At 40.3% G+C, this 18,284-nt stretch overlaps 1 protein-coding gene across 16 annotated transcripts in view; it reads right to left on the bottom strand.

Moving 5' to 3' along the window:
• LOC148863031 (inositol hexakisphosphate and diphosphoinositol-pentakisphosphate kinase VIP2-like) overlaps positions 1-18,284 on the bottom strand; it is a 188,248-nt gene that overhangs the window by 13,465 nt on the left and 156,499 nt on the right. For all 16 annotated transcript variants that reach the window (XM_088975882.1, XM_088975890.1, XM_088975886.1 and 13 more), the window contains 2 exons: positions 14,288-14,354; positions 13,954-14,025 (listed from right to left, as the gene is read on the bottom strand). In XM_088975882.1, coding sequence (XP_088832008.1) covers positions 13,954-14,025; positions 14,288-14,354 — 139 coding nt within the window. The remainder of the gene's footprint in view (positions 1-13,953; positions 14,026-14,287; positions 14,355-18,284) is intronic.

Raw genomic sequence — 18,284 nt, 5'->3', positions numbered from 1 at the left:
GCGGCAATAGGAACCATAGAATTAGTTTTTAAAGAAGGAATACTTGTACTTAAAGATTGTCTTTATGTACAGAACTTGAGAAGAAATTTAATTTCTCTTTCAAAACTGTGTGCTGATGGATATACTGTTTATTTTAGTAATGTGATTACTGTTAAACGGAATAATAAATTCATCGCATGCGGGGAACAAGAGAACGGTCTCTATGTTCTACATCCTTCTCTGGAAACTAACTTAACCGAAACTACGTCGGTCGAAAATCCCAAGAAAAGGAATCGTGATACAGTAAGTCCCACGTGCCTCTGGCATTACCGACTTGGCCATATCGGTATTGACCGAATCACAAGGCTGGTAAAGGATGGTCCTTTGGATTTTCTAACTGTAGAAAATCTTCCCACTTGTGAACCTTGCCTTCAAGGTAAGATGTCTAAGCGGCCATTTGACGGTAAGCCTGAAAGATCTGAAGGCACACTTGACCTAATACATACTGATGTATGTGGTCCCCTGAGTGTTAGGACACAGAATCAACACATGTACTTCATCACCTTTACAGATGATTTTTCACGATATGGTTACGTGTACCTAATGAGACATAAGTCTGAATCATTTGAAAAGTTCAAAGAGTTCAGACAGGAAGTCGAGAAACAGTTAGGGAGAGAAATTAAGGCCCTTCGATCAGATCGAGGTGGCGAGTATCTCTCTGACGAATTCAGGGACTACTTAAAGGCCAATGGGATAGTGTCACAATTAGCTCCTCCTGCTACACCTCAACTCAACGGTGTTTCAGAGATGAGGAATAGGACCTTGTTAGACATGGTCCGGTCACTTCTCGTACGCTCACAATCACCCACATCCTTTTGGGGATACGCATTAGAGACTGCTATCTACGTGCTGAATCGGGTTCCAACCAAATCAGTTCCGAAAACTCCATATGAACTTTGGACCGGAAGGAAGCCAAGTGTAAGACACTTGAAGATTTGGGGTTGTCCTGCACACGTTAAAAGAACAAGTGCGGACAAGTTGGAATCTAAAACCAGTCGTTGCCTGTTTATAGGCTACCCAAAGGATTCGGTGGGTTATCTATTCTATGACCCGAGTGAGCAGAAAGTGTTCTGCAGTCGAAACACCCAGTTCTTAGAATCCGATTACATCCTGGACACCCATCGTCAGGAAATAGTTCTTGATGAGGAGAGCTCAGGAGCAGTGGGAGATGTCCCACAAATTCCAGGTAATGACCAACCTAGAAGAACCACCCGGGTATCCAGACCACCAGTCCGATATGGTTATGACCAGGATAGTTACCTGGTGGAAATCTTGACTAGTGAAGAGGATCCCGTGACTTACGCGGAAGCTATGTTAGACATAGACTCCCAGAAGTGGGTGGAGGCCATGAGAGCTGAAATGGACTCAATGGAGACCAATGGAGTCTGGACTCTAGTGGATCCGCCCCCCGGGGTAAAAGCAATTGGTTGCAAATGGATCTACAAGAGGAAGAAGGGCCCCGATGGCAGGATTGAGACCTTTAAAGCTCGCTTGGTGGCGAAAGGGTATACTCAGAAAGAAGGCATCGACTATGAGGAAACCTTTTCGCCCGTGGCCATGCTTAAATCCATTAGGATCCTGCTAGCTGTAGCAGCGTACCATGACTATGAGATTTGGCAAATGGATGTCAAAACCGCGTTCCTGAATGGAGATCTTAGTGAAGATATCTACATGCGGCAGCCGCAAGGCTTCATTGCTGTTGGTCAGGAACACATGGTATGTAAACTTAATAGATCCATATATGGACTTAAGCAGGCTTCTAGGAGTTGGAACATCCGTTTTGATTCTGCAGTCAAAACGTTTGACTTTGAGCAGAATCCGGATGAGCCCTGTGTTTACAGGAAGTCCAGTGGGGATAAGATCACCTTTTTGGTGTTGTACGTGGACGATATCCTACTCATTGGGAATGATGTAGGAATGTTGACTTCGGTCAAGGTATGGCTATCACAGCAGTTCTCCATGAAAGATCTTGGAGAAGCTTCATACATACTGGGTCTTTGACTCTATAGAGATAGATCGAGGCGGATAATTGGATTATCCCAGGCTGCTTACATTGACAAAATTGTCAAGAGGTACAGCATGGAGAACTCCAAGAAAGGAAACGTTCCTTTCAGGTACGGAGTCACTCTCTCCAAGAAGATGTCTCCCAAGACTTCTGAGGAGATTGAGAGCATGAGAGACGTTCCCTATGCCTCAGCCGTAGGGAGCATCATGTATGCCATGCTGTGCACTCGCCCTGACATTGCTCAGGCGGTGAGTGTAGTAAGCAGATTCCAGGCAAACCCAGGGCAGGAGCATTGGACTGCTGTGAAGAACATACTCAAATACCTTCGAAGGACAAAAGAGTTTTGTCTGGTATTCGATGGTAGTTCACTGCAAGTTCTAGGGTATACCGATGCCAATTTCCAGTCGGATCCAGATGATAGAAAGTCTACATCTGGGTATGTTTTCACGATAGGATCGTGTGTTATTTGCTGGAAAAGTAGCAAACAGGGGTCCACTGCAGACTCCACAACCGAGGCCGAGTACATTGCCGCAAGTGAAGCTGCCAAGGAAGCCGTGTGGATGAAGAAGTTCATACACGAATTGTGAGCGATTCCATCCAGCACATCTCCCATCCCGTTGTTGTGTGACAACAATGGAGCGATCGCCCAGGCTAAAGAGCCTCGGGCTCACTCGAAGTCGAAGCACATCGAGAGAAAGTACCATGTACTGCGGGAGATCGTTGGTAGAGGGGACGTCCTGATTCAGAAGTTAGCATCAGCGGATAATGTGGCAGACCCATTGACTAAGCCACTGACACAGAAGGTATTTGAGAAACACGTGGAAAGTATGGGACTCCGGCTTGTACCAGATTGGACCTAAGTGCAAGTGGGAGCTGTTAGACAGTTTTGTATGCCCTTAGCTTCAATCTGATTTGATGTACTTTTGTTATTTAGTGGAAATAAATAAAGTGCATGTTTGATTCATGTTGTTTGGTTTAATTCTGTGTAAAACCATAAAACTGGACATTTATAGAGACTCATGTTAGTTTTAAATGTTCACAGCCGTTGGATAAGTCTGGGGAGATTTATCCTGCCAAGGTTGATACTGGTGTGCCACCAAGTGTTGGGATGGCCTGTCTCAGCCATCAGGGTAAGACCCGAGGCACATGCAGTATGGGATTACTTGAATCCTTGAACCGGACCAGATTTCCAGTATTGCCCTGGACCTTGTAGATAGATGGGCAAAACTGGAAAGTTACACCTGACCCCTAGACTCGATTATGACATTTCACTAGGTGTTGGATCAGGCCGCCTTTGATATGCCATTCAGTGAGATCCTTAGCGGGGATCAAAACCTGGGTATGTTGGGGCAGTTTGAGAATTCATCTGAGTGGGTGATCATAGTGACGGAATCAGCCACTTTGTCGGACAAAGGGTAATGATCGGGAATGCACTCTCTCTGATGGAAACCAAACTGCCGGCAGTTGATTTCAATCGTTGGAATTTTGTTTTGCAAAATTAATATATTTATATATATGTACGGTTTCGAATTGTTTGCAAATGGTTTTAATTCCCGAGATCCATGTGAGAGGAGAGTGCGGCACTGTTCCTTGTAGCCGAGGGAGAGGTCCTCTCTTGTCGGGCAGTGCTTGATCATTAAGGGCTGAGAGGTTAAGTGTAAGACCATTGAGGATAATACCTGATGGGCTAATCTTGCACCTGCCCACAGTCCCTAGGTTTTTTATAAGATGGCTTGGCCCAGGGACCACTTAATGTAAGTGTTGGGCCCATAGGGTCTATATGATGGACTCAAGGGGTTCATTGAGTTTTTCAGTGAATTCGGCTGGGCCTTGTATTAAAGGCTGGGCCGAACCCATGTGGCTGGTGTGTAGATCAATGCTTGGGTCCCATGCCATACAAAGAAGCCCAACTGGGCAGCAGATTGGAAAGTAATTAGACACTGAACACTTAATGGGCCAAAAGCCCATTTCGAGGTGGGCTGATATGATCACCCATCCATGGGGCGAATTTGAGATTAAAGTTAGTAAAAGGATTGGGCCTTTTAGCCTTATCCACTCTTAGAGACCAAATTCAAATTAGATTTGAATCTGGTAACCTCCTGATAAGATCAGGAGTAAGCTAACTCTATCTGCAGAAAGGATTAAGATTATCCCCTATCCAAATACTGATTTGGATTGGAATAACTCCTAAAAAGGAGGTTTCTTAATCAAGAAGAAAGGAGGAGATTTCGAACCACCTTGAAGAGGTATAGGATATCTCCTGCGAATTCAGATCAGAATTCATTCATACTCTCCAGAAAAACAGAAAAAGCAGTTCAGCCTTTTTTTCGTTTTTGGAGATCTCCTCCTGCCGCCGCCATCTACCATTGCAAGATTAGATCTTTGCAGAGAAGAAAGTCAAGAAATCTGTTCTTGACATCAGTCTTGCAAGAAAGACTGAAAAAGATTCAGTGTTTAGTACTTCCAGAGGATTCTTGTGAAGGATCCAGTGTGTAGGACGCACCCTGCTGGTTCTGTTCCATTCACAGCTGTGTCATCTTCAGCAGGAACGGATCTTGGAGCATTCTTTGGGTGTGAACACCAACTTTGGGAGATACTGCTTCTCCGGATCAGGTATATTCCTCCCATTTATCTTTTGGTACAGATCTGGTTTGATTATGGTTCAAGTAGGATCCTTGAATATTGTATTCTAAACTTAGGGAATATGATTCCCAGTTGAGAGAAGGCAGGAAATTTTTGAAATTCGCCCACCCATTCCGCAACCTTTATGGCGTCCATTAGATGGATCCTACCATTCTTTCAATACTTACATACAACAGAAGAAAAAAGGGCCCTCAATCTTATGACAGCAACCAGTTGGACTCGGATCAATCTATCTCTACAATCCAAGGTAATTCCAACTCACATACTCCTGATTTGAATCTTCCTATTGCTCTCCGTAAGCCTATTCGCTCTTGCACCACCCGGCACCCCATTGCTGATTTTGTTTCTTACTCACATTTATCTCCTGCCTATCACTCCTTTGTGTCTGCTCTTTCCTCTGTGCGTGTTCCTTCTAGGTACTCAGAGGCTGTGTCCGATCCAAGGTGGAAAGAAGCTATGAATGAAGAAATGAAAGCCCTAATGAAAGCAAGAACTTGGGAATTAGTGGATCTGCCAAAGGGGAAGAGCACTGTTGGGTGCAATTGGGTGTTTACTATAAAGCACAGGGAGGACGGGTCTATTGAAAGGTACAAGGCCAGCCTTGTGGCAAAGGGGTTTACTCAAAAAGAAGGGATTGACTACAAAGAAACCTTTGCCCCAGTAGCAAAGCTCAACACAATTTGGGTTCTTTTGTCACTAGCAGCAAATTTTTCATGGGAACTTTATCAGTTGGATGTGAAGAATGCCTTCTTAAATGGTGACCTTCACGAAGAGGTATTTTTGGAACCTCCACCAAGCTATGATTTTGGTAGAAATGTGTGCAAACTGAGGAAAGCATTATATGGGTTGAAGCAATCTCCCCGTGCATGGTTTGAGAGGCTTTGTGGGGCCATGAAGAAAGTGGGGTACACTCAGAGTGGTGCAGACCATACCTTGTTCATAAGGAGACAGGATAGCAAACTTACTGCACTCATTGTTTATGTGGATGATATGGTAATTACTGGGAATGACTTGGAAGAGATAAAAAGACTGAAGGAGTTTCTAGCTTCGGAATTTGGGATTAAAGACTTGGGTCATTTGAGATATTTTCTTGGGATTGAAGTTGCCAGGTCAAGAGAGGGAATCTACATATGTTAGCGGAAGTATGTTCTTGACCTCCTAGAGGAAACAGGCATGATGGGGTGCAGGCCAGCAGATACTCCAATAGAACAGAATCATGGCCTGCAGGAATCAATAGGGGAGGACTACTGTGATAGAGAGAGATACCAAAAATTGGTAGGGAAGCTGATATACTTATCCCTCACTCGGCCAGATATTGCTTATGCTGTGCATGATGTCAGTCAATTTATGCACTCTCCAAAGATCCCTCATATGAAAGCAGTTGAAAGGATTCTCAGGTACTTGAAGACTTGCCTAGGGAAGGGAATTCTCTTTAGGAAAAACAATAGAATTGAAATTGAAGCCTACATTGATGCAGATTGGGCTAGGTCTGTTGGAGACAGGAAGTCAACCTCGGGTTACTATACATTTGTGGGAGGAAACCTGGTTACATGGCGCAGTAAGAAGCAAAATGTAGTGGCTAGATCAAGTGTAGAAGTAGAATATCGAGCTATGGCTCACGGGGTTGCTGAACTCTTATGGCTCAGAACTCTTCTTAATGAACTTGGCATTAAGGCTGAAGGTCCTCTTAGGTTGTATTGTGACAATAAAGCTGCCATCAACATTGCCAACAATCCCGTGCAGCATGACAGGACAAAACATATTGAGATTGATCGGCAGTTTGTTAGAGAAAGAATTATCTCGGGTGAACTCTGTGTGCCTTATACACCATCTGAGATGCAAATTGCAGATGTACTGACTAAAGGGCTGGCAGCAGCAATGTTTAGGGACATGCTTGGCAAGCTAAACATGATTGATATCCATGCTTAGCTTAAGGGGGAGTGTTGGATTGAAGTCTTTGTATGTATGAGTATTCGGCTGATAAGAGTTCTTATTAGCCTATACTTAAGTTTTAGTTGTCCTGTACTGGGCCTATGTTAATGGGCCTAATCTTGTTTAATGTTTTAAGTTGTCTGGGTGTCCCATCACTAATCAGGGGCATTCCAGTAACTTCCTGTATCATTGTACTACATCATAATATAAATAATAGTACTGTCGACTGAGCAGTTCAGTTCGACATTCACTGCATTTCAGAGTTTCTCTTCTCTCCTTAAATACTTCGAGTACAGCTCTTAAGATCACACTTCAAAACTAACATAGGGTGTGCATACTTCTCCAATAACAAGTTTCTCCCTGATAAAGTGCTTATCCACCTCAATGTGTTTGGTCCTATCATGAAGAGCAGGATTAACAACGATGTTGATAGCTGTCTTGTTATGACAATATAAGGGCATGGGATTATCTACAGTAAATCCCAGTTCTCCCAACAAATTCTTAATCCACATGATCTTATCCACTCCATGAGACATAGCCCGGTATTCAACTTCAACAAAAGATCTACAGTTCATTTTCATATTGTTCACTTTGATGTGTGGGGGCCATATCATTTACATTGCATGGGTGATAATAGATATTTTATTCTACTTATTGATGATTTTTTCTTGTCACACCTGGCCTTATCTTATGCATTCCCATGCTTAAGTACCCAAATTTGTAAAACAGTTTCATGAATTTGTGCTTACCCAATTTGATACCCACATCAAGATATTCTGATCAGACAATGCTAAGGAATATTTTGAGAAGGATCTTGGTTCATACTTTGAGAAGTGTGGAGTTATACATCAAAGTTCTTGTCCTCGTACTCTAGAACAAAATGGTGTAGCAGAGAAAAAGAACCAACATGTTGTTGAAGTAGCAGGAGCATCCTTTTTGCCTCTACTGTTCTAGTGAGATTTTGGGGTGATGCAGTGATGACAACTACATAACTTATTAACCGCATGCCTTCTCGAGTGTTGGGGTTCAAATCTCCCTTTGTTGTCTTGTTTCTTAAGAGTGAATTTTTTCCTATTCCCTTGTGTGTCTTTGGGTGCACATGTTATGTTCATGTCCCTAGCTCTCAGAGACATAAGTTTGAACCCAAGGATTGGAAGTGCATTTTCTTAAGGTGTACCTCCACACAAAAGGAGTATAACTGTTTTGATACCACTAGTGGAACTCATTTTGTCTCCATGAATGTTACCTTTGTAGATTCACTTCCATTTTGTCATCGTTCATAGTTTTCAAGGCGCCAAGGCGAGGCTAGGTGTCTGGGGGGCACCTTGTCGCCTAGTCACCTAGGCGATGGATTTTTTTTATATAGAAAACATAGATCCTGGGGTAGTTCCCTAGGTACCATAGCCATATTTCCTTAATAATTATTCATAATTTTCATAAGAAAATTATAGAGTTCATGTTAAAGTATAGAAAATCAACATATTCATGAGACGAAAAAAAGAAGGAAAAGAAAATTCAAAAAATATAGGGGCTGAACCCTTATTTTTGTTATAGGAAAAGAATAAAAGAAAAAGTAGTAGTGGTAGTAGTAGTAGTAGTAGTAGTACTAGTAGAAAATGTGTTGATTAGACAAAATTTTAAGTTCTTCCTTATTTATTGGTTCAGGTTTTAAGGTCTTTGAGGGTTCAATACAACATTTAACAATGTTTGTATTGATTAAATCCTAACAAATAAGAAAATAATAAAAACAAATTAGTATATATAAACACAAAAGATGAATATTTTAGTTTAATAGTGCCTATTTTATAATTATAATGTCAAAAAATAAAGAATCAAAAAATATTTTACAATGCAAAGTACAAAACTGCTTGGCGATTAGGCGAGGCGAGCCTCAAAGATGCCTTGTCGCCTAGGCGTCGCCTTGACAACTATGTCGTCATTCTTCTAAGGGGGAGCATTTCGTTGAACAGTTTTCTTCACTTTCTCAACCAAGGAATTAAATATCGATACGATACATCCAATACGCAGCATATCGTATCGGTATCGGATTAGGGCGATACAAGATACATTACGAATGGAAACATATCTTGTAACCGCGCGTTTCAAACCGATACAAGTGCGTATCGTCCGGCATCTCATTGTATCGGTCGATACGCACCGATATCGACCGATTCGCAACACATTCAATTAAAAATTCATATTCTACACTAATAAAGTGATTTGAACCTCGGTGGCACGAGAGACTTAAGTTCTCCATCAAACCACTTGGCCATGCCATGCTTTGTGATATCTAACGAAATAACAAAGTTTTATTAATGCCTATCCAAATAAATACTCAAAATTTATGTTTAACAACCCCAATTAAAAATTAAAATAAATAATATTTAAAATTAGTATTTTATACAAATAAAATATTAATAGTAGAATAATTACCTTACTATTTAAAAATTTATAAATTTGCACATGATATATATCTTACAAATTTTATATATTTCTATAATTATTAATTAATATTTTAATTTACATTAAATGACAATATATTTATTATTTACAAAAAATAAAAATTTGTTTGCAAAATATTCAAAATTATAATATTAAATTGAATTTATCAAATCCATTAATCTACATTTATATGAAAAATTGATTTTAATTTCAAAAAAAAATTATACAAATAAAAATTTTAATAATGAAATAATTTTTTTAATAATTAAAAAATATGAATTTGCATATGATATATATCTTATAAATTTTAACCAATTTTATATATTTTAAGTTAAAAGTATATATTTTTATAAATTATTAAATGATAATTTAATTTATATTTGAGAATTTAATATTTGGTTAACTTTTTCGTTAATGTTAAAATGTAAAAAATAATAAAATAGAAAATAATTGATATAATAATTACTATAAATATAATAAGTCCATCTTGGACTCTTAATTAATGCATTGTATGATATGTTTTTATGTACATTTTCTTATATATTTATACATTATTTATGGCTGTTTGACCATAAATTTAGTGTTATTAATTTATTTATGAAATTTACATGTGTTTGCCTAGTGTATCCAAGTTTTTCATATGTTTCGTCTGTATCCTTACATTTCCAATGTGTATCCATATCCAAGTTGTCTAATACGATACTTGATACCGATACTTTAATCCTTGTTCTCAACCTTCTCTTGTTGATCTTGAGGTTGAGTCTCTTGTGGTTCCTTCTATTCCAGTGGCAGAGCCTTTGTCTCCCAGTTCTACCATTCCTGCTCTTGCTCCTCCTACTAGTCCTCCAGTTTTCATTACTCATCCTATTATTCAGAGGTGGTACTAGAGACAAAGGCTACGACATGATTAGGTTGTTCCCTCATCTACAGTTGACCCTTAGACAGTCTCAACCCCCAAAGAGGGGACAAGTCTTTCACCACTTGTTCTAGAACCTCCATTCCCAAACTTAGACCTACCTATTGTTGAGAGAAAAGGTAAGAGGAAATGTACAACCTGTCTTACAACTCCATATTACCTATTGTATTTCCAATGACCTGTCTTACAGTCTGTTATCCCCATCTTATTATTCTTTCTTAGCCTCAATTTTTTCTTAGCCTATACCCAAGCCAGTTACAAAGGCCTTGTCTAAGCTAGAATGGAGAGAAGCTATGAGTACTAAAATAGAAGCACTTCGTAAAAATCATACATGGGATATTGTGGATTTGCCTCATGGGAAGGAACTAGCGGGATGTGGTCAAGGGTCGGGCGAAGTCCCCGGCCCAGCCGTTAAACTCGAAAAAAAAAGCAAAAAGTGCAAAATTTTAAAAAGGCACACTAGGCATGCACCTTTTGAAAGGGGGGTGCACTAGGCATGCATCTTTTGAAAGGGGTGCGCCTAGGACCTGGGTGAGGCGCATACCCCAAAATGTGCCTCACCTGTGCACCTAGGCACGCCTTTTAAATCACTGATATGTTGATTATATGGAGACTTTCTCACCAGTTGTAAAAATGACCACAGTGAGAGCTTTGTTATCTTTGGTAATGACTTATGACTGGCCCTTATATCAATTTGATGTGAAGAATGCTTTTCTTAAATGGAGACTTGACTGAAGAGGTTTATATGTCACTTCCACTAGGTATGTATGGTAAGGAAGTACAGGGCAAGGTATGCAAGTTGAAGAAATCTCTTTATGGTCTTAAGCAATCCCTACGAGCTTGGCTTGATAGATTCAGAGCTGCACTTGTTGAGTTCGTCTATACACAAACACAGTCCGACCATACATTGTTTGTGAAGAGGAGAGGAACTGAGGTTACCTTCCTCATTGTTTATGTTGATGATATTATCGTTACAAGGAGTGATACATAGGAAGTTCAGGCACTCAAGACCAAGATTCAAAATATCGATACATATCGTATCAGGGGCTTCCCGATACGCCCCTATAGGGGGTATTTCAAGGTCTCGACCAGTTTAGAGGGTGGATGAACCTTAAACCGGCCCCTCTGAACCAGATTCAAAAAAAAAGAAAAAATATATGGATACTATCTGATATGCCTCTACCGGCGTATTAGGCGTATCGATATTTTGAACCTTGCTCAAGACATTCCTCAACTCATAATTTGAAATTAAGGATTTAGGGGAATAGAGATATTTCTTGGAAATTGAAGTTACTAGGTCTAAAGATGGCATCTTCATCTCCCAATGAAAGTATGTGTTAGATCTTCTCACGGAAAACTAGGAAATTGGTGCCAAACCTGTTTCTACACCTATTGATGCTGACCATAAAGTCTCAACTGTTGATGGTGAGCTTTTGGCAAACAAGGTAGTGTTCTAGAGACTTAGGGAAGTTGATATACCTTTGCATGACACGACCATATATCTCATATGTTGTTAGTGTGATCAGTCATTTTATGCATGCTCCTAGTGACATACATGGATGCTGCAAAACAAGTTCTGTGTTACTTGAAGGGAATTCCAAGAAAGGGCATCCTCTTCTCTAGGCATGGACACATGAAGCTAGAGGCTTACATAGATGTCGATTGGGCCAGTAGTTTTGATGATTGATCTACATTGGGTTATTGTGCCTTGGTTGCAGGGAACATTGTCTCCTGGAGGAGTAAGAAACAGTCAATAGTATCCAGGTCTTCAACTAAGACAGAGTACAAGCCAATGGCACATGGAGTTTCAAAGTTGTTATTGGCTTAGGTCACTTCTTGAGGAGATTGGTATTACACATGATAATCCCTTAATGCTTTACTATGATAATCAAGCTGCGATCAACATAGCTCACAACCCAGTTCAGCAATGATAGGGCAAAACATATTGAAGTTGATTGGCATTTTATAAGAGAAAGGGTAGCTTCAGGAGAAGATTGCCTTCCTTTTATTGCCTCAGAGCAACAGTGAGCAGATGTTTTGACCAAGGGTGTCCTTAAGGAAAAGTTGCAACATTGTGTAAGCAAGCTGCATGATTGATATCTATGCTCAGCTTGAGGGGGAATGTAGAGATAATCGGCCGAATGGGCCTTAGTTTCTTTGTTTTTCTTTAAGTTATGTTTATGACTTGTGCTAGTAGGTAGTGGGCCTTATTTATTGGCCTATTTTCTCTTTTTTATTGTTGTCTTTAGTGATGGACGCCCTACTAAGGGCACTCATGTAATTGTCCTTATTTTTTACAACAAAAGAATAAAAGAGATCATTGGGGGCTGAAGAGAGGTTTTGAACTACTCTCTTCTTCTTCTTCCTCCATCACTTCTCTCTCTCTCTTCAATCTCCTCCTTTTCTCCTGTTTCTTTTCTTTTAATTCAGATTATTGTAGGTGCGATTTACAACTTGGAGATTTCTCACATTTGATAACCACTACTCTCTTCAAAAGTGCCATATTCTCTTAGGAATCTCCAAATTACTTACCAATGACAGCTTTACTCATAGGCCCCCATATCTGACTCTGGTCTGGAAATTCATTTCTATGTAAGTTGCCTAACCACAAATACCGGCATTCTTGAGAAGGAATAATAGACTCGAATGCTGGCAAGTAGCCTACAAATTGACTTGCGATCTTATGTTTATTCATTCTCTCCAAACCTCCAAATTCTATTTTTTCAAGACTTCAAAAATTCCAGTTGTATCAGGTTTTATGTTATTTGTACCTGCATCATAAGGGAAAAAACTTTTATTGATCCGTAGTCTAAATTTGAGGCTATGTCAACCTTCCACTTTCATGCACATGAAGGATGATATAGCTAGTTCAGTCTGTCCATCAGATTAAGTGAAGGTAAAATATGGGTTCTGTTGATCAGCACTGAATATTCAGTGCTATTTGGTACCGGAGAGAACAGAATAACCAGTCTGTCCATATATATCCCAACATATGTGGTTGGCCACTGAACCTGCACAAACCACCATTTCTGTTGATCCCATATAAAATAAATGGTTCTTACTGGACATTTATGAATGTTCTAAACACATTCATGTCAATATATAAAAGGACGTGTAATTAATTATTTGCTCCCATTAAGATATTTATATGTATGCTGCCAGCCTAGTTGGTTATCTAGGCACACAAAAATGCTCAAGTGATTGTCTTATAGACACCTTGGCAAAACTTAAACTACATTGAATGAAAGTTGTTATGGGATAACTTTCTAATTATCATGAGCTTAACACCAATAATCCAGATATATAATATGGGCCTAGAGTCCAACAAATTATACATTAAATCCAACAGGCCACAAAAATATAGGAACAACAATCTCATTAACCTTAAAATAAGACAAAATAGTGGCTGACAAATAATTATTAAGAATAGACTGTTCATGGGCTGGGTAGCCCGACGGGCTGACCTGGCCCGACCCGATCTAAGTCGGGCTTGGACAGGATTTCAGGCCCGTGGGCTCGAGCTCGTGCTTAAAACATCAGGCCCGTCCTTTTTGGGCCTGCCTTGGGCTTTCTCAAAAAAGCCCAGCCCGAGCCTGAGCCCGACTTGATAATGTATTATATAATAAAACATATTTTATATAATAATATATATATATATATATATAATATTTTTTCTTTATTATTCTCTTTTTTCAAGTATTAGTGAGATCTTTCATTATTTTTTTAGGTTTTGAGGACTTTTAATATAAATAAACTAGTTTTTAATTGAATAAAAAAAGAAAATATTTTTTCCAAATTTCTAGTCGGGCTCAGGCTTCGGGCTTTATATGAGGGTCAGGCTCGGGCTCAAGACCTAGGCCCGATGGTCGGGCCGGACTTGGGCACAGGCCTGAGCATATTCTGTTAATGTAAAGGCAAAGCCAACAGGTCTATTAAGAAGGTAAAATGGATGGTAGAATAACAACTGATTGCTTACCTTTGAACCAATTTTGAGCTTTTGCTTTGGATCTATCCCATACTCATTTGGGATAACACCATCTGCAAGTAACTAAAACAATGAAATGCAAAGCTTCAGGCTACTTTTGGTGATTATACATGAGACTAATCACAAAAATTTATGAGCCAAGGACATATGATTTGTGATGTGTAAGAACAGGAAGACTTGAAATTTATTATCTACAAGGACTTCTAGTAGTAGAAATACCTCCTTGACATGATCAAAATGCAAGGAGCATTTTAAAGGCAAAGCCATACCATTCCTAAACATTTATCTCCATGAAAACTAGTACTAAAATAAAATCTATGCATACCTGAGCCACTTTAAATAGCTCGTCAAGTCCTTCCAGATTAAGATGTGCATTGTGCAAGAGATCATATCTATCAATCCATAGTGAAAATGTATAAATAAGCATGACATAAGTCAAAAAACACATAAAACAAGGATAGACATGCACTTAATAAAAAAAATTTCCTTGTTAATAGTTGGTAGAAAACAATGCATTCATATTAAGTTCAAATTGAAATTCATTGCATGCAACAGAGATGGTGAATCAATGAGAAATAAAAGATAATTGGAGGTTCCAGATAGGCTTAAGCCTGAAATTTCATATTAAATTAAATGTTGCTCCAGCAATATACAACCAATCAACTGCTAAATTTTAACTGAAGATTAACATGTGCATGATAACCCAAGGAGAAAAATAAAACCGTCAAGCTCAAGGAGTGCACACAAATGTAAAGATGTACATAAGGATATTAGAAATAATTATGCAATGCATGCATAAATGGGGTGGGTTAAAATCTGCCCCATTCCTACTATATGGGTTTGGTATATCCTAATCAGGTTGGGAATCAGGTTCAGGTTGTGAAATGCCAACCTACCCTTAGATTGCTATTCCATGAGCATTTCAAGTGTTATTATCTTTTTTCACCTATTATTTTCAAGTGTTATTATCTATTTTCACCTATTATTTTCAAGTGTTACATAGATTCTTTCATTGCTTCCATATCTGCATCAGCAGCCTTGTTCAAAATGGTAAATTTTGTGGAAACTTCTATGAAAATGATATGTCCCGAAAATTTCACACACAATTCTCAGACACAAGGCAAGAACTACACAACTCAAATAAAGAGAAATTGGTATTCATTCAGAGGAAAGCATTAACAATAGGTCGGTTCTTCGAGAGACCGCCGGCTCTCCCAAACACTCAAAATATTCTTCACTCCAAAAACATACCCTTCCCCATCCTTCAAAGACCCTTCTTATACTCTTTTGACAGCATAACTGACTCCCCCCCCCCCCCCCCTAAATGCCCAGCTGGCCTAATTATAAATGCCCAACACTCTTCTTATTCATAAATGACATAGCTATAAATGCCCCAAGACTCTTCTTATTCCCTTCTGACTTCCTCGATAAATGCCCAGCTGGTAAGCCCCATGTGTTCAATTATTTCCCCCTTAACCGATTGCTGCCCTTTCCTTTTCCTAGCATATGTAAGGTTAATTGGGAGCCTATCATTACCCGCCGCCCAAAGACTAACCTTGTCCTCAAGGTTAAAATGAGGGAATTGGTCTCGAAGCAAGTAAAAAGGCTCCCAAGAATCTTCAAAATCAGGCAGGTCCTGCCAATGAATAAGCACTTCCGAACCAGTAACTCCAGGCATAGTGGATGGGCGCACACCGCGCACGGCAGCAGGTTCCACAAGCATCTCCATATCAGCAGACAGAGTGGAAGGAATCACAGGTGAAGAGATATGGTTGCCAATCGCCTTCTTGAGTTGCGAGACAAGAAAAACTGGGTGAATTCGTGCATTTGGAGGAAGTTGAAGTTTATAAGCGACAACGCCAATTCTTTCCACAATAGCAAATGGTCCATAAAAATGAGGGGCAAGCTTTTCATTGACTTGGTGAGCTAGAGACTATTGGCGATAAGGTCGCACTCTCACATACACCCAATCCCCGACATCAAAATTCACATCACGTCGGTTCGCATCAGTCGAGTCTTTCATCTTTTGTTGTGCATGGTGTAGATGAGCACATAGCTCACCAAGTATAGCGTCACGCTGAAGGAGAGCAACTTCAACATCAGCGTTAGCCGTAGAGCCAAGTTCATAGCGGATTAATGAAGGAGGACCGCACCCATAAACCACCTTGAAAGGTGTCATGCCAGCAGCAGTGTGAAAAGAGTTATTATAGTTGTATTCTGCCCAAGATAACCAAGAAGACCAGCGGGAGGGAGAATCAGCCACGAAGCAGCGCAAATAAGTCTCTAAACAGCGATTAACCACTTCCGACTGACCATCCGTCTGGGGATGGTAAGCTGAACTATGACGCAATTCTGAACCTTGCAAAGTGAAAAGCTCACGCCAAAAGAAACTCATATAGACTTTATCACAACCAGACATAATTGATCGAGGAATGCCATGTAAATGTTGTGTAAGAAAGCATGAGCAACCGTAAGAGCTGAGAAAGGATGACTGAGAGGGATGAAATGGGCATACTTGGAGAGACGATCGACCACCACCATAATTGTATCAAATCCCTTCGACTTAGGAAGAGCCTCAATAAAGTCCATAGCAATATCCTCCTAGATCTGTTCAGGAACGAGTAAAGGTTGCAAAAGGCCAGCAGAAGACATGACTTCATATTTACTGCATTGACACACATCACAGGCTTGCACAAACTCCTGAACAGAACGTTTTATCCCCGGCCAATAAAATTCAGCTGCTATACGCCGATATGTCCGGCGGATTCCAGCGTGACCTCCCACAACACCAGAATGAAACTCTTTAAGTAAGAGGGGGATAAATGGAGAAGAAGCCGGCAGAACCAATTTACCATGATAACAAAGGTGATCCCCAACTAGAGACTAGGCAGGATAAGCAGCCGGATCATGCTGTATGACATTTTTAATGTTGGCCAGAAAAGAATCAGCATCAACTTGCTCCTTAAGGTCATCAAAATCAAGAAAAATAGGGACTGTAAGAGAATTTAAGTGCATTTCAGCAGGAACTCTGGAGAGAGCATCAGCCACGGCATTTTCAGTACCGGATTTGTACTGAATCTCAAAGTCATAATTCATAAGCTTAAGGAGCCACTTATGATGCTCACCTTCGACAATCCGCTGCTTCAATAGATACTTAAGACTACGCTGGTCGGTACGAACAATAAAGCGTCAACCAAGAAGATAGGAGCACCACTTTTTAATGGCAAAGACAATAGCCATTAATTCACGCTCGTAAACCAATTTAGACTGTGCAGACGGATTAAGCTTGTGGCTGTAAAAAGCTATGGGACGATTATTCTGCATTAATATCGCACCGAGACCCACACCGGATGCATCTGTCTCGATCAAGAAGGGCTGAGAGAAATCTGGAAGGGCCAATACAGGTACGGTCGTCATATAGCCCATTTCCACTCCTGAAAGGCATTCTCAGCTTTTGCATTCCATGAGAAGGCGTCCCTTTTAAGCTGTTGTGTCAATGGCCATGCTATTTTACTGTAGTTATGCACAAAAGGGCGATAATAGCCTGTAAGTCCCAGAAAACTGTGAAGAGCTTTAAGTGAAGATGGTTGGGGCCAATCAACCATGGCCTGGATCTTAGAAGGATCGGCAGAAACACAACCACACTGATAATATGACCCAAGTATTCATTGCTAGGCTGAGCAAAGATACATTTCTTTCAGTTAGCAAAGAGACGGTGGGCACGCAACACAGAAAAGACATGTTGAAGGTGATCCAAATGGGCAGCTTCGGAAGCACTATAAACCAGAATATCATAAAAAAACCGGCATAAAGCGACGGAGGAAACCCTGGAAGACAGTATTCATTAACGACTGAAAAGTCGATGGCGCATTGGTAAGACCAAAGGGCATGACAAGGAACTCATAATGGCCCTCGTGGGTGCGAAGTGCAGTCTTGAGAATATCCTCACTGCGGACATGAATCTTATGGTAGCCCGATTTAAGATCAGTTTTGCTGAAAATAGAAGCACCATGAAGCTCATCAAGAAGTTCTTTGATAACCGGAATGGGAAACTTATCCGGAACCGTAGCACGGTTAAGGGCCCGGTAATCAACACAGAAATGCCAGCTTCCGTCCTTTTTCTTGACTAAAAGGACCGGGCTCGAGTAGGGGCTTGTACTTGGCTGAATAATATCCGCGGCCAGCATCTCAGAGACAAGGCGTTCAATTTCATCTTTCTGGAACTGAGGGTATCTGTAAGGACGAACAGAGATCGGGGACGTGCCCTCATGCAAGACAATGGCATGCTCTGTAGCCCGAGTAGGGGGTAAACTCGTAGGCAT

Source organism: Nelumbo lutea, chromosome 3 (assembly GCF_056320005.1).
Source record: "Nelumbo lutea isolate HS-2025 chromosome 3, American lotus-T2T, whole genome shotgun sequence".
NCBI lineage: Eukaryota > Viridiplantae > Streptophyta > Magnoliopsida > Proteales > Nelumbonaceae > Nelumbo > Nelumbo lutea.
The sequence above is the reverse complement of the archived record's forward strand: the minus strand, read 5'-3'. Positions and strand labels throughout refer to the sequence as shown.